The sequence below is a fragment of the Phascolarctos cinereus genome, unplaced genomic scaffold, assembly GCF_003287225.1.
Source record: "Phascolarctos cinereus isolate Bilbo 61053 unplaced genomic scaffold, phaCin_HiC Scaffold_1;HRSCAF=81, whole genome shotgun sequence".
NCBI classification, from domain to species: Eukaryota; Metazoa; Chordata; class Mammalia; order Diprotodontia; family Phascolarctidae; genus Phascolarctos; species Phascolarctos cinereus.
In genome coordinates, this window is record NW_027555514.1 from 244,744,159 (window position 1) to 244,761,319 (window position 17,161).

General features: G+C 36.5%; 1 protein-coding gene across 1 annotated transcript in view; it reads left to right on the plus strand.

The window, feature by feature from the left end:
- The window catches only part of LOC110213178 (neuron navigator 3), a 449,693-nt gene that overhangs the window by 171,536 nt on the left and 260,996 nt on the right, over window positions 1-17,161 (plus strand). Inside the window, 2 exon segments of the mRNA XM_020993448.2 lie at window positions 6,905-6,973; window positions 10,449-10,588. Coding sequence (XP_020849107.1) covers window positions 6,905-6,973; window positions 10,449-10,588 — 209 coding nt within the window.

Below are 17,161 nucleotides of genomic sequence, written 5' to 3' on the forward strand. Positions count from 1 at the left end.
AACAGCCAGATAATATGATCTGCTCAAAGCAAAAGCATTTACCAGAGTAGCATAACAACAAAAATAGCAGTGTGACAGTTCCCCTGTAAACCAGGGGAATACTCTTGCACACATACACAGAGAGTAAGTAGGAAGAGGGGATACACATAGAGTTCAGAAATACAGAGACATGGGAAGTACATGTGGCCAAGTCAACTCCCTCCTTGAATATTGGTCCCCCTAATCTCTACTTATGATATAATGCTGTTCCTCATGGAGGCTGCAGATTTCCTAAATGAGTTACTCTACCGTGCTCCGTGGGTCTGTTCCTGAGTGGGGTGAAGGTATCTCATATGTACATTTCATTCTTGCATTCAGCTAAAATCCCAATTTGGAATATTGCTGTACCCTGTCAGGTAGAACAAGGGTACCCTACCCTAAAACCAGTGGCATTGTTTGCTTTGGGGCCTACTTGGCCCTTTAGACAAAGATTAGGAGGTAGAAAATGGCCACTGAGAACAGGGAACAGCATGTATTTCAGGTCTACTATTTTACTCATGCATGAAGGGGATTAGTGTGAAGGTAGGGTGGAACAAAATTTTGGAGGGCCTTTGGCGCTAGGGTAAGGAGGTTGTATTTCATTTGGTTGATGGTGAGGTAGTATTGCCAGTTTTAGAGCAGAGTAATGTGATGAGACCTGCGTATCAGGAAGCTTACTCTAGTAGCAATATGAAACGTTGATTATAGAGAGGACCCAAGAGTAGAGAGTCTAGCTGGAAGAGTGGTATGAGTTTAGGTAGAAGATGACAAATCTATAGATTCGGCTTGTATGGGTGCATATGGGAAAGAACCAACAAAGAGAACAAATATGAAGGTAGAATAACCAAGATTTAGAAGTGTATTGAAGAAGTTGGAGGTTAAAGGAGTTTAAAAGATGATGGAACTGAGAAAAATCAGTAGAAATTGTTGTTGGTTAATTGTTCCAATTGTGTCCAACTCTTCATTACCCCATTTGAGATTTTCTTGACATAGATACTGGAGTGGTTTGTCTTTATTTCTCCAGATCATTGTATAAATGAAGAAACTGATGCAAACAAGTTTAAATGACTTGCCCAGGCTCACACAGCTGGAGTCAGAAGCCAGATTTGAACTCCAGTCTTCCTGACTCCAGGTTCAGCTCTCTGCCAACTGCATCACCTAGTTTCCTTCAAAAAAAATAAGGAACTAAGTGGGAAAAGTAATTTTATTTATAATAATTTCATTATTTTGATATTTTGAGTTTGAATTGTCGATTGCATACTCAAATGTATATGTCAAGCATGCAGCTGAGATAGTGGCCCTAAAGCTTAGAAAAGAGGTAGAGACTGGGGAGAAATTTAGAAGTTTAACCTGAACGTAATAATTGAAGCTGTGAGTAGGAACAGAAGGATTGTAAAATCACATGGAGGGAGAGTTGAAAAGACAAACCAGTATATAGTTGTGGGAAATGCCTACACTGGAGTAAAAGAGAAACAAGCAGAGCCAATGAAGGAAAAGAGAGGAAAAACTGGAGTTAGAATATTTCTATAATTAATTACAATTATTATTAATTAATTATAATTAATGTTCTCCTAATTATTCAGAATGAAGACTTTTAAGACTTCTTTGACTCCTCATTGCCTTCTTTATTATGTCTGATCTCTCATCAGTTTCTGTATATTGGGCCTTCCCAATATTTTCTTGCCTTTCAATTCTCATTGCCATCATTCTAGACCAGGACTTTGTTGTCTCCTGTCTAACTAGTACAGTGGCTCACATATTTATCTCCACTCTTTCTCTCTGTTCTTTCCAGCCCATTATTCAGAATACTTCAAAATAAACAATCCTGGTAATATCACAATTCCACACTCTATGTTTGATTGATTCCCCATTATAGAAAAAAATCCCAGCTTCTTACTCTGATGTTCAAGTCTTCCTGCAATATGATTCCAACATACCTTACCTCCCACTGCTCCTGACAAGTACTCAGTTCTGCTTAGGAACTTGTTTACTCACTATTTTTCAAATTAATGTCCCACTTTCCCATTTACATTTTTACTCATAGTTTTTCTTTCCCCAGTAATGCATTCTATCTTCACCTGCCAAGGGTGATAATAATAATAATAATAATAATAATAATAATAATAATAATAATAATAATAACAATAAACAGTAATTCACATTTTCATAGTTCTTAAAGGTTTGCAAAAACTTTTCTTTCAATAATCCTATAAACTAATCAATACAAGTACTATGCTCCACATTTTCAGATGGGGAAACTGAGGAATTGAAACATTGCATGACTTATCAGTTCTTACACAACCTGGAAGTGGGATTTTTTTTCTTTCCTTTCCTTTTTTTTTTTTTTTGCTAGGCAATGGGGTCAAGTGACTTGCCCAAGGTCACACAGCTAGTAAGTGTTATGTGTCTGAGGCTGAATTTGAACTCAGGTCCTCCTGAATCCAGGGCCGGTGCTTTACCCACTGCACCTCCTAGCTGCCCCCGGAAGTGGGATTTTAAACCCAGGTCTCCTAATTTCAAATGCTCTAACAATTGTGGCATGCTACCTCACATGCTCCAGCCTTGATAAAATCTCCTTGAACTATTCAAACGATTTCAATTTTCTCTCTTCTCAGCCAACCTAGATGTGTTTTTTTTTACCTCTCTTGAAGTTTAAGATGTTCTGCTTTATTAGTTATTTGTATATTTGTTTTATTCCTTTATAGAAATAATGAGGTAGCATTCATTTAAAACATCAAAATTTGCAAAACATTTGACGTATAATGATAATAGCCAGTATTCATACACAATTTTAAGGTTTGCAAAGCCTTTGAAATTTGTTACCTCATTTGATTTTCACAATAACCCTGTGAGGTAGATGCCATCATTACCCCCACTTTACATAGAAGATAATGGAAGATGACAAAGTTAGAGTGACTTGCCTATCAACTTGTTCAGTTGTTTCATTCATTTCCAAATCTTCATGACCCAATTTTGGATTTTCTTGGCAAATATACTGGAGTGATTTGCCATTTACTTCTCCAGTTCATTTTACAGATAAATAAACTGAAGCAAACAAGATTAAGTGACTTGTCCAGAGTTACACAGTAGGTATCTGAGGCTGGATTTGAACTCAGCTCTTTTTGATTGTAGGCCTGGTGCTCTATTCACTGAGCCATCCAACTAGCTTACTTTGCCTGTAGGTCACTAAGAAAGTGTCTGAGCCAGAGTTGCAAACTTACACTTGGGTCTTCCTAACTCCAAGTCTCATAGTATCCACCTAGAAAATATACTGTAAAAGGGGCAGCTAGGTAGCGCAGTGGATAGAGCACCAGATGTGAAGTCAGGAGTACCTGAGTTCAAATCTGGTCTCAGACTTACTTGACACTTACTAGCTGTGTGACCCTAGGCGAGTCGCTTAACCCCAATTGCCTGAAAAAAAATACATTGTAAGATTCTAGGAAGCGTGTGTGTGTGTGTGTGTGTGTGTGTGTGTGTGTGTGTGTGTGTGTGTGTGTGATGTCTTTGTATCCCCCTTAAGGGCCCAACACAGTTCTTTCAACATAGTATGAGCTCAGTAAATATTTGTGGCATTAATTAACATAATACTAAATAGCAAAACTATGACGAGAACTCAGCCTTCACTCAGATATCCATTCCAAAGTACTACATTGCAATACTCATAATTTTTTCATGAATTTTGAGAAATGATTCATTTGTTAGTATCTAGCCTACTCAGTAAAGGGATGTTGAACAAAACTGAATTCTAAGTAGGAAGGAATCTTTATATAATTTTTTTTTCAAATAATATACTGATGAATCAGTGTTACCTGAATTCCTATTATTCATACACACACACACACATATCCTCTTTATGACTTACTTATATTCTGGTAGCTATATACTGTATCATTATGATTTTTGTGTTTCCTTTATGTTAAAAGAAAATATTAATATGCCATTAACTCAATAGTGAATATAGTAATAAATCCTCTACTGCTTCTAAGTATCATGCATACATGCTCTTATTCTATTGGCCTCATCAAATACTATCTTCTCTGCCTCACGTACTAAAATCTCCAATATATTATACTGAATGCTAAGCTTTCTAAAAATAAACTAAGGAAATACTAGGGCAGCTAGGTGGCACAGTAGATAGAGTACTGGGCCTGGAGTCAGGAAGACCGGAGTGTAACCCTGGGTAATTCGCTTAACCCTGTTTGCTTCAGTTTCCTCATCTCCAAAATGAGCAGGAGAAGGAAATGGCAAACCATTCCAGTCGATTTGCCATGAAAACCCCAAATGGGGTTAAGAAGAGCAGGACACAAGTGTGAAAAAAAAGCCTGAACAACAACAATAAAATATAAAATAGCATAGAAGTAAATGGTTTATAATCAAGTTCCTTAATTTCTCTATCTTACATTTGCCTTTAATAGGGATAAATCTAGGTTTCTCTTGCAAAAATAAATGAGATGACATATAGAATATGTCTTGAGCTGCCTTAATAAAAGTGCATTGCATTCTTTTTCCTGTTACTGTTCTGGAGGTGATGAAAACAAGAGTTAGTGGTTAAAATTCTTGGCTGTTTCTTCTCCTGTAGGATCATAGACCCCCTAGATAGTGACCTATTTTAAAACCCTTGTATTACAGATGAGGAAATGGAGGTACAGGCAAGTTAGGTGATATGTCCAAGATTATGGAAGTTACAAGTTTTGGAGGTGGAATTTGAACCTAAATATTCTGATTTTTCGGTGCCAATGTGTGAGCTGGCAAATGACATCAACAATATGGGGGATTTTTGAATCCATTTTTTCTCTCTTTATTGTCTGTGTATATACATGTATATGTAAATAAACTTTTTAGTTGATATGAGAGGAATGGAGATATTTCATTCCTCGAAGGGTGCTGCTGAAGTTGGCAGACTCATTCTAGAGACTGATGGAGATAGGGAATAGACTGGGTTCCCCATTCTTTCCCTTTTGATCTAGTATTCTTAGCCCTAGCCAGGTAGTTATAGCCTCTTCTCAGCACAGATAATGACATTGGGATAGGATGTTTTATGTAGTGAGGTAAATAAAGTTTTGATCTGTCTGAAATAATTATAGAATTTGTTTATGAAAAATTGGCTTGATGGTAGTAACCATATTAGATGAGTACCATAGGTATGTCTGGAGTGACCATTCCCTAGTGTTGCATGAGATGTGTCCTGCCATGACTACACTGTCTGTAACTGTGGTTCTCAAAGTGAAGTCCAGGGACCACTAAGGATCACTGAGACCTTTTCAGGGAATCCATAATGTTAAAGCATTTTTCATAATAATGCTAGATGTTTTACTTTCTAATGTGGCAAAATAAATATACATGTACTTATATGTATATATGTATATATATATATATATATATATATATACACATACACATATATGTATTTATATATGTATGTCTATACATATGCATTTGTGTATATTTACACATGTATTCTACTTACAAGACCTTTGAGGGTGTATTCAATAGTTTTTAAGAGTGTAAAGGGTCCTGAGACCAAATATTTTTTGAGAACTACTGCTTTGTATCATGATATCTATGTTTGTACGTCCATAGTTCTGATCTTTCAGAATAACCACAGCCATAAATAATCCTTTGACTGTCTAATCATCGCCATGTTGGTGTGCATACAGTTGACTTGTCTGTCTTTCTGTGTGTCATGAATCTACCTGTCCACGTGCAGAGGGAGACAACAGAAAGGCTTGCACTGACTTTCAAAAAAAAATCAGGTTGCAGTTTGTAATGTACAGATTGTATAGCAATGGCAATCTCATCTAGAAATGGTTGCCCAAATGGTGTAGTTGAAGCTCTTTCCCCCCAACCCTCATCCTGAGTTTGGTCATTGGTATCATCCTAATACCTTGTAAGTAGAAATTTATTTCACATTTTAGCAGGTGATGTAGTACAGTGGACAGAACACTGGTTCTCAAGTCAGAGGATCTGGGTTTAAATCCTGCTTCTGATACTTACTGTGTATGTGACCTTAGCATCTCTGGAATGAACTTTCTTCATCTTTAAAATGAGGCAGACAAACCAGATATCCTCTAAGGTCCCTTTGGCTCTACTTTTTTGATCCTGTAATAATGACTCCACCCTGAACAAGAGTTTTATTCAAATAAATTTAAATGAGTTACTCAAAAATGTCACAAAATACTGACCCATATGAACTCTATGACCATAGGCAAGATACTTAATCTTTCAATATCTTAGGTAAATTTCTTAAGACCATAAATTAAGACTAGTTGTTGACCTGCTTGAGTGAAAGGAGTTTCTACACTGGGAGTCCCCTTCAGTGATTAAATTATAGGTCCAAATCCTTACTTCCCTTACATATATTCATATAGATCACAATATATAAATATAGATGGAATATAGTATATACATATGATAATATATATGATAATTCTCTGTAGCAAGAATTGCTTAAATGATAGTTGCTTCTTAAATTTTGCTCTAATAGCTGATTTTTTAACTGTTACTCCTCCTTCCAGATATTAGTAATCTCTACAGTAAAATCTGAGTCCTCCAGTTTACCAGGTTAAATCTAAAAGATGTAGAATATTTAGCATGTTTTATTTATTTTAAAAATAGATCACACTCTGAGAAAATAGTCATATTTTCAAAAGTGAAAATGAACATTTTATATGGAGAAATGAATCAGTAATGTTACATAATCTCATAATGTATTCATTACCTAAGATCATAATGTATGCCTTACATTAATTCATAATTTTCCAATTAATTTGTTTTCATACATGTTCAGATTACATTTCATGAACTCATAGTTTTCTTGTAAGTTTGTGCTTTCTTTGCATCTTCCAAGAATCTCTTTAATTCAATTTCTCTGTTTCTCCTCATACAGTCTGGCAGCCAGGTATGCAGCTCAGTCTAAGCACAGTGGGATTGCAACCAGTCAGAAAAAGGCTTCTAGGTCAGTTAATATCTCTAATTTATTGCTTGTTAGTGATACTCAAGTAAATTCTCCCTTGGTCTTTTCTTTTTGGTCACCCTACACTTTAAGAAATGTGTCTCCATGTTGGGGTGGGGCTAGAGAGGGACATTTTTATAATACTGAACTATGCCCATAGTAAGGCTCTGTGCCAGCCAGGCCTTGGTGACCCACAATTTTGCAGAAGTCAACTAGGCACCTTTGGGATCCTCCTAACACTTATTCTCATGCCAAAGTGGACTTTGCTTGTCATATAGAACCAACATCCGGTGAGAAACAGGAGTGTGAGAGAGTATCTTCCCAGATCACTGACGCATTCGGGACATAATCCCAAATCATTTGCGACACACTTGTCAAGATTGACTATGGGCCATATTTAACACAAGTGTCAGAACTGAGAATGGCTGACAGCTCTTTGTTAAAGATTTCCTGTGAAGGCAGCCTGTGATCTCTTTGGAAAGTAAATATTTACTGACACAAAGTCATTAAGGCAGCTGAATTTTCTTCCTCTGCATAGGGTATGCATTTTAAAGTTGGTTCACAGTTACTAGTTACTCCAGTTACTGGTCATGACAACTTGGGTTATTGTGTATTATTAAGGTGAAATAGTCTAGAATATAAAAAACACTCTGCAGAGTGGAGAAGTAATATTTTGAATATACTATACTGCTGAATACACAATAATTGACTTGGAACAGGTGAGGAAGGTAAGTAAGCTTCACACCCATGTTCATTACATCAGTCTATATCTTGTTCATTGTGGACATTCAGTGGTATTTCACTGAATTAGTTATTGGTCTTATTGCCTAATAATTTTAACTTAAGTTCATTGCTTCTGAGGCCCAGAGCAGAGGTAGGTATTTTCCCTTTCATTTCCCTTTCAAATTTATTTCTATCTCTTTAGTGGTGAAAATGGTTTTATAGAGGATAAGAGAAAAAGAAATTCAATGGAAATTTTAGAGTAAAAGAAATTATTTGGAAAAGCATGAGGAACAGTGTAATATACCATGAATAAGCTGTTCCTTACTGTCATTTCTGGGATTGTTGCCTACAAAATATATTCCATATTATATAATATACTTAAAATAATAGCATATTATTGATATTGATGCTAGTTAATGTAATATATTAATAATGCATCATACAATTTATTTTAAAAAATTAAATGTGTTAATTTCTGCATCTTTCGTTTATCTCCTGTGCCCATTAGTGAATCATCATAGTTTCTGAGCCACGTGTCAGATTCTATTTACCAGCATGGTCTCATTGGAGCAATTATGAATTCTAGGTGTTAGCTGATCTGCTGCCCTGCAGGCAGTCTACAGCTGATCATTCACCTGAAAGTGATAATTGGAAGAATTTGAAAATGGCTTCAGTTTTGCATATGCCATGGCCTCTGACTGGTAGTCAGTCACTAAAAACCTGTTTATGTTTATATGCATTAAAATGCCATACCAGAAAACACAACACAACAGCTATCCTCCAAACCAAACAGAATTGTAAATACATTGAAGCATGTTAAAAAGGATTCTAAGCCAGTAGGTATTTGCTCTTTTTTGTGTTCATTTCACTCTGTATTACACTGTTAAACTGCTTGGGGGAAAAAAAAACAGTTTGCACGTATTGATAAATTCTGTCATTCTGTGGATTAAAAGTGGTGGAATGATATCAGGGTGAATTGAGATGAGTTTTTCAATAGCTACCTTTTTCAAAGAGTTCATGCACTCCATCTTAATGTTGAAAATGCTGGAATACTTTATAGAAATACATTCATGATAGAGAACTATCAAGAGAAAGAATGAGAAATGCCTTCCATCTATAAGTTATTGGTTTTTGTGATTCATTTTCTCTAAATAGTATGACCTAACAGCTCTACCCAGGAACCTTCAGATGGTGGCAGCAGATAATAGGAAATCTGCCAAATAGCTAGTAATAACATTTTCTCACAAGGTCTCACAGTATCAACATTAGTTGGATTTTAATAGATTACATTTTTTCTTACTAGAAACATACATTTTTTTTTACTAAAATGCACATATAAGTGCTGTAAAATCAGCATTATCCTGGTCCCTCATTAGGAAGTAATTAATACTTATATTTTAAAAAGGAAACTACTTAAAATAGTGAGTGTTTCAATCTGATATGTAAATATAGCTTCTACTTAATAATGTTAGGTCAGAACATCCTAACATTCTGCACTTAATTACATTATGTCCAGTGGGCAGTGGGCAAATATTAGGACTTCTTTTTAACATCCAAGATTTTTGTGTTTCTAAATATACATGATAGTAGTTGTACTATTGGTATTTACCAATTGAAAAAAATAATGTGAATTCAGAAACTCTTTTCAAAGAATTTGCATATTACAATATGATTAAGAGTCATACTTGAAGAATATTAATATATACCTGTGTGTAATATTATTTATTCCTTTGAAGGAAGATATGATTGCCAAATTATGATACTGAGTTATGCTAAATATTTTATTGGATTTAAAGAAAGGCAACATTCCAATGGTTGGTAAACATGTGGTTTTACAAACTCTGATATTCAAGTGGCATGCTCAGAGATCTTGCCACACAGGGTAGGAACTATTTTGCTACAGTGGTGACAACAAAAATGTACTTTGATATTATACAAAGATAATTTGTGATGGTGCTGATTTTACAAGATTCATACAACAAGAATTTTGATTGTTTTCACAGTGATGATAAGTAATAGATTTGGGCTCATCCATACTTACTTTCCTTCTACAATTTATGGCCAATAAAGCACACGTGTGAGATGGATAACTAGACTGGGAGCATTGGGTTTTGTTTTGTTTTGTTTTTAACACACACGCAGAAAAACAAAATTCTTCTATCAAAAACTTACTATCCAATTGAAGTTGAATGTGTGCTCTTGACCTCAGAACCATGATCTAAATAATTAACTCAACTGGTCTGACTTCTTAATTAACATTTGCTATGAACAAATTATTTTTAATATAAATTTTAGCATTTATAGTCATGCTAACTTCGGTTTTTTCTATACGATATTCCCCAAAATGGGTCAAGTCAATGAAGAAAGTAGCAGTACAACTAGTTGTTGATTATTGTAGAAAAGAGCCAGTGGGCTACACTGATTTCCTCTGTTCCAATCACATTTGGCAAAAAACACTATTTTTAGCTTAAAAATGACATTTCTCCTTGCATTCCATTGAAGTACTTTTTCTTTGGATAATTTATTGGGAAGTGAAACTACAATAGTCTTGAAGCAGAAAACATTTAACCTTTTTAAAAATGCAGCTCCTCTTCGAGAAAGAAGAATTCTTCTTTGTACCTGCTGGCTATACCTAAATATAATTTAGGGCAGCTTATGCCATAGCTGTCCCATCATTTCTTATCCTGCTCAGAACATCCTGTTCTTCCTGTCTTTTCTAGATACACCATAACATAATTTCATTATGCTATTCTAGGCTTCCAGGGCCCTCAAGAGTGCCAGCTGCAGGCAGCAGTAGCAAAGTCCAAGGAGCTTCTAATTTAAATCGGAGAAGTCAGAGCTTTAACAGCATTGACAAAAATAAACCTCCACATTATGCAAATGGAAATGACAAAGGTAAGTGTCTCACTGTCACTTCATTACAAAGATAGCCTGGCATAGCCACTTTCTTCCCCCTCCCCAACCTGCCCCTCCATTAAATTAAATCTTATGAGACTAAACATTATTTTTGATTGGTACAAGCTATTGGAGCTGGGACATGAACTTTGCAGTTTCTCAGAGAATATTTCACCTATGTACCTGGTTTTTCTTTCCTTTCCTCTCCTCTGAACCAAGCACATTCACAAAATGATGCTGTTCATACTCTCATTTCCTTTTACTTTTTAGCTGTTCCATTTCCAACCTTTTCACGAGAAGTACTTCCAGTTAAAAATGATGACAACCTCTCTTTCACTTTGTGTAAAAGTCAGAATTTTGATCACATTTCTGAGTGTTACGAAACCAGTATCTACACAGTTTTACTGGAATCTTTGACTTCATTTGGTACAACAGAAATGCCAGGAATGTTCTGCACCAGAGATTAAACAGAATGTGTTTCTATAAGCATTTATACTTGAAGACAGACATCAAATACATATATGGTATCACAGTGTTTGTTTCACTCTAGAACAGGCTTTCTTAACCGTCCCCTCCCCCCTGTTTTGGCCATAGACCCCTTGATAGTCTGAGGAAGCCTATATACCGCTTCTCAGAGTAATATTTGAAAATGCACAGAACACATGGGATTCCAAAGGAAATCAATTATATTGAAATAAAAATGTCTTTTTTCCACATTTAAGGTCATGGACCGTCCCTGAAAAGGGTCTGTGGACCTGGCGTTAAGAACCGCTGTAGAACATAGTTAAGATTTTCTCTATTCTCCTTTATACTCCTTTCCTTAACTCTCAGCATTTTTAGCATTAATAATAGACTCACAGAAATATGATGGGAAGAGCCTTGTGTAAGTCTTTAATTAGACAGATTAGATCTCATTTATTTAATCCTCTGAGATGTGCAAAGATAGCATTTGAAGACATAAAGATTGTAAACAAATTGTATTGGGAAAATACAATGCATTTGGGTAGAGAGTACAAAGAAATGAGACAGAGAAAGATTGCAGGGTGGTTTCAGAGCAAAGAGTACTTCATTTGGATTCCAACAACTTCGGTTCTGAGCTCACTCTTTCATTTGTTATGTGTGTTGTCCATTCAGTCATTTTCAGTCGTGTCTGACTCTTCATGACCCTCTTTGAGGGTTTTCTCAGCAAAGATACTGAAGTGGCTTTGCCATTTCTTTCTCCAGCTCATTTCATAGATGAAGAAACTAAGGCAAACAGGATTTGCACAGGTCACACAGCTAATTAGTGTCTGAGGCAGATTTGAACTCATAAAGATGAGGCTTCCTGGGGCAACTAGAGGTCTGGCCTTGGAGTCAGGAGGGACCTGAGTTCAAACTCTACCTCAAACACTTGATGCGTACATCTGGTGACCCTGGGCAAGTCACTTAACACTGATTGCCTCACCAAAAAAAAAAAAAAAAAGGAAAACAAAAAAAGATGAGGCTTCCTGACTCCAGACCTGGTAATCTGACCACTGCACCACCCACCTACTCCAGCCAGGAGCAAATCTCTTAACCTCCAGGCCTGTTGTCTGCCTAAATTCATCATTTCACTCCCTCCCCACATGAGAATAAGACTGCTACCTTGAGATTGAATAGACCAGCTTTGGTTTTATTATGTTCACTTCCGGGCCTCTACTATGCCTGCCCCACTGGCCCCAAGAGAAGCTTCAACCCTTCCCCCTTCCCCACCCACAACTCTCCAGCTTCCATTTACGTTTTGTCTTTCCCATGTAGAACAGTAGTATCCTTGATGACAAGACCTGCTTTTCTTGCTTGTTCTTGAACCTGTCCCCCTCCCCATTCTTAGCACAATGACTAACAAGTATTAAGCATTTAACTAATGTTCTGTTGCTCTTAGCCTCAGTTTCCCCATTTAAAATGAGGACATTATGTTAGATCATGGATTCTTGCCCTTGTTTTTGGGATTCCTTTAACAGTCTGGCGAAACCTAATATTCCTATGGTTTGTTGCTTGCATTCATAATAGAAAGAAATACTACATTTCAGTTAGAGGCATATAAAAATTTTTTAAAGAATTTTTTTCTCATCCAAGTTCATGAACCCCTTAAAATTTATCCACAGATGTAAACCCAGTGTCAATGAACTTCACAGTAAAAATCTCTTTAAGGCCCCTCACAGCTTTATAACTATAACCCAAAGTTGATTAAAAATCGGATTTTGTGTGTGTGGGAAGAGGTTCAGTGACAAGTGAGGCAGTTTTGTGGATTTTTTATTTTGAAGCTTTAAAAGCTGGGAAGTCTTTAAGTAATTCTTGGTGTCTGTATGAAGCCACTTGGGTGGGTTGAAAACTAAGCAATTGGCCTGAGCTGATAGCATGGTGAGTTAGCTTCACAATCATACTTTTCAGGTTCAATTTTAATCAAAACCACCACACAGTCATATTTCCCCTTAGAAGTCTTCAGGCCTATTCAGATAGTTGATCCGATTGGGGCTGGTTTTCCTTTACTCTGACTCCTGTGTTGTTGGCTAATTAGCTAACAGAGCTCTTTATTTACTCTCCGAGTGAGCATTCTGCAATCATGGCTTCCTCTCTGTGAAAGCTGCCTTATCAGTTTAAAAAAAAAAAATTTAAAGCACTTCTTTTTGTAAGATCAAAGAATTGAGACCAGGAACTGCCATTTGGAGACTATTTAGTGCCATCCCTTCATTTTCCAGATGAGAAAGCTAAACACTAGAAAAGTGAGATGTCTTGTACATATTCATATTAGGAGCAGAGCTTCTGAGTATGAATTCACCGTCCTTAGCACCACCTCATGCTATGCCAAGATCAAGAAAGAAGTATGGGATAAGGCTGGAATAAAAGTACAGAAGGCCTTGAAGGCCAAGATCACACGTATGCAGTTTATTTGGTAGGCAAAGAAGAGCAAAAGATGATTTTTGAGTAGGAATATTTCTTAATAAATGCATGTTCTCTTCCTCCCTCTCCTATTCACTCACTATTTCATTTTTGGGGTGTTGTGAATGTCATTCTTTTGATTCCCAGTGAAGCACCAGCAGCATACCTAGATGTATACTGTATGGAGAATGCTTGCTGTCCTTGGCTCATTTCAGAATCCAGTCCCTTGGGTGGATAGCACTTCTCAGTCTTTTAAGATGATTCTCTACTTGGAATGGACTCCTGAGATCACTGACGGTCCCAGAGTTGCTGAAGATACCCAATCTTCAAATTGTTCTATTCTGAAAATGTGATCACATCTGTACCTTAGTAAGATTATTCAGTAGAAGGGTAGAGCAGAGGGGTCAAATTCTGGCTAATAGGCCATAATGGATCATCATAACTCCCAGAATTAGGTTGGGAAATATTTCATAAAACAGATAAAAATATAATACAAAATAGATAATGTTAACCATGTGGATCTGTTTCTGAGTTTGATACCACTGGTGTGGGGGCAGTTAGGTGGCATAGTGGATAGAGTGCCAGGGCTAGATTCAGGAAGACTCATCTTCTTGAGTTCAAATCTGGTCTCAGACACTTACTAGCTGCGTGGCCCTGGGCAAGTAACTCAACCTTCTTAGCTTCAGTTTCCTCATCTGTAAAATGAGCGGGAGAAGGAAATGTGAACCACTCCAGTATCTTTGCCAGGAAAACCCCAAATAGGGTCAAGAAGAGTTGGACGTTGATGTTTCATTTGTGATTTTTAATTTACTTCATTATGGACTTGTAATCTATTACTGTGGTGAATTACCTTTATAGAGACAGCTAGGTGTGTGCGGGAGTTAGCTAAGTAGCTCAGTGGAGAGAGTACTGGGCTGAGAGTCAGGAAGACCTGAGTTCAAATCCAGCCTCAGACATTTACTAACTGTGTGACCTTGAGCAAGTCACTAAACCTCTGTTTGCCTTAATCCACTGGAGAAGTAAATGACAAACAAGTCTAGTATCTTTGACGAGAAACCCCCATGCATAGCATTGGTGTGCTATGATCCACTGGGTCAAAGAATTGGACACAGCTGGGCCTCGAGTCAGAAGTATGTGAGTTTAAATCTTGCCTCTAACACTTACTGGGCAAGTCACTTAATCTTTGTCTGCCTTAGATTCCTCAACTTTAAAATAGGGATAATAATTGTACCTCTCTATTAGGGTGGTTGTGAAAATCAAATGAGTTGATATTTACAAAGTGCTTAGCACTGTTCCTGGCACATGGAAATTTCTTAATAAATGTGCGTTCTCTTCCTTCCTTCTTTCCTCCTTCTCTCCTTCCTTCTCTTCCTCCCTCTCTTTATTCATTCACTATTTCATTTATGAGGTGTAGTGAACATCATTCTTTTGATTCCCAGTGACACATCGTCAGCATACCCAGATATAGACTCTATGGAGAACGCTTACTGTCCTTGGCTCATTTCAGAGTCCAATCCCTTTGGTGGATAGCACTTCTCAGTCTTTTAAGATGACTCTGCACTTGAAATAAACTCCTGAGATCACCGACAGTCCCAGAGTTGCTGGAGATATCCAACTCTTCAAATTGTTCTATTCTTAAAAATAATGTTTGAGTAGTTCCTCTCTGGAAATTAAAGCAAAACAAATTAAAATGACAACAGCAGTCTAAACCGCAATTTAGACAACAGCTGTATTTATCACTCACTCATTTCTCCTTTAGATGATCAGTTAGAATTTTTACAAAGCACTTGGAGATTTAGTAATATTTTTGAATCACCACTAGGTGGAGACAGATATCTACAATGCATGGCTCTTAATTGTACACCCTTAGACTCCTGACTGGTCTGTCTACTGAAATCTACAGCAAGGGGATAGGGTTATTCATATGTTTAGCCACTTAATTCTAATTAGCATGTATAACCATTTAAAACAGTAAGTATCTGAAACTGGACATAAAAACACTAATAGCATAGATAAAATGGTGTTTTTTTGTATTAACAACAGTTTTAAGGATATATCTTGCTAGAACATCATATGTTGGAAAAACATGTGCACGTATGTATAAATATACCTACATAAATATTGTCTATGTGACCCTTGTCAAATTCCTTGACTCTACAATGTTGTAGGCAAATCTCTAAAACTATAAATTGCCAAAATGGTACCAACTTGCATTGGTAGAGGAATCCATTCAGAGTTTGCTATGCCAATGAAATCATAGATCATTGATAGATGATAGATAGTAAATGTTAAATTAGATATACTCTTTCTTGGTCAAGTGTTTCAGTCACCTTTAACAACCTGGGGATCATATGAATGTAGAGTCACAGTTTTTGAATTGAAAAGATCTTATCTAGCCCAATCCCCTCTTTTTACAAGCAAAGAAATTGAGGCTTGGAGTAGGTAATTAATAATAAAGGCTGAATTCAGATGTAGGTAATCTGAATCCAAATCAACACTTTTCACTGGACTACATCAGTATCCCATTTTGTACTCTAAAGAAAATCCTGACAGCATCCGAAATTCCCCTGATTTTAATTTATGTACATGATATGTAATACAAGGTGTCCCAAAAGTTCAGTTTTTAGCTTTAACAGTTTTTTTTAAATAAGATTTAATAGCACTAAAGCTTTTGGGACAATCTACAAAATTATATGTGTTATAAATAAGCTGTTGTTATTGTTCAGTTTTTTCGGTTCTGTCTGACTGTTCATGATCCCATTTGCAGTTTTCTTGGCAAAGATTCTGGAATGGTTTGCCATTTCCTTCTCCAGCTTATTTTACAGATGAGTAAATTGAGGCTAACAGAGTTGAGTAACTTGCCCAAGGTCGCATAGCCAGTAGGTGTCTGAGGCCAGATTTGAAATCAGAAAAATTAGTCTTCCTGATTCCATGCCTGGCATTCTATCTACTATGTCACCTAACTGCCCATGATTTACAACCACATTTTATATAGTATGTTATTTGTAAATATGAGTGGTAGAGTTGAAAGAGCTTTGACTTCAATGGATCCAAGAGACCTTGACTCGAATTCTGCCTCTGATAGCTACCACCTATGTGACATAAGGGAAATAACTTAAACTCCCTAGTTCTCTATTTCTTCAATTGTAAAATGAGCGTACTGAACTAGATATCCTCTGATATATGTGTGTGTGTGCGTGTGTGTATATGTGTATATGTATATGTATACATGTACATATACACACACACATACATACACACACATACATACACGCACACATATATATATACACACACACGTATGGATATGCATTTGTGTATATGTGTATGTTTGGTAAATATTACTATGTATGTATATGTGTATATACATATATGTAAGAATGCATCTGTATACACACATTTTTTTTTCTCTTTGAACATGACATAATGACCTGGTAAGGAAAGTCCATTTACCAGTTAAAGTCAGCACCTTCTCTATGCAATTTTTAATATTGAAATGTTGCCAATGGCACCAAGAAATGTCTGCTGTGTCATACTGACTCTCACATTTATCGTATATACACACACATATATTTGTTGTTCAGGCATTTTTTCAGTCATATCCAAATCTTTGTGACCCCATTTGGGGTTTTCTTGGCAAAGATACTGGAGTGGTTTGCCAATTCCTTCTCTAGC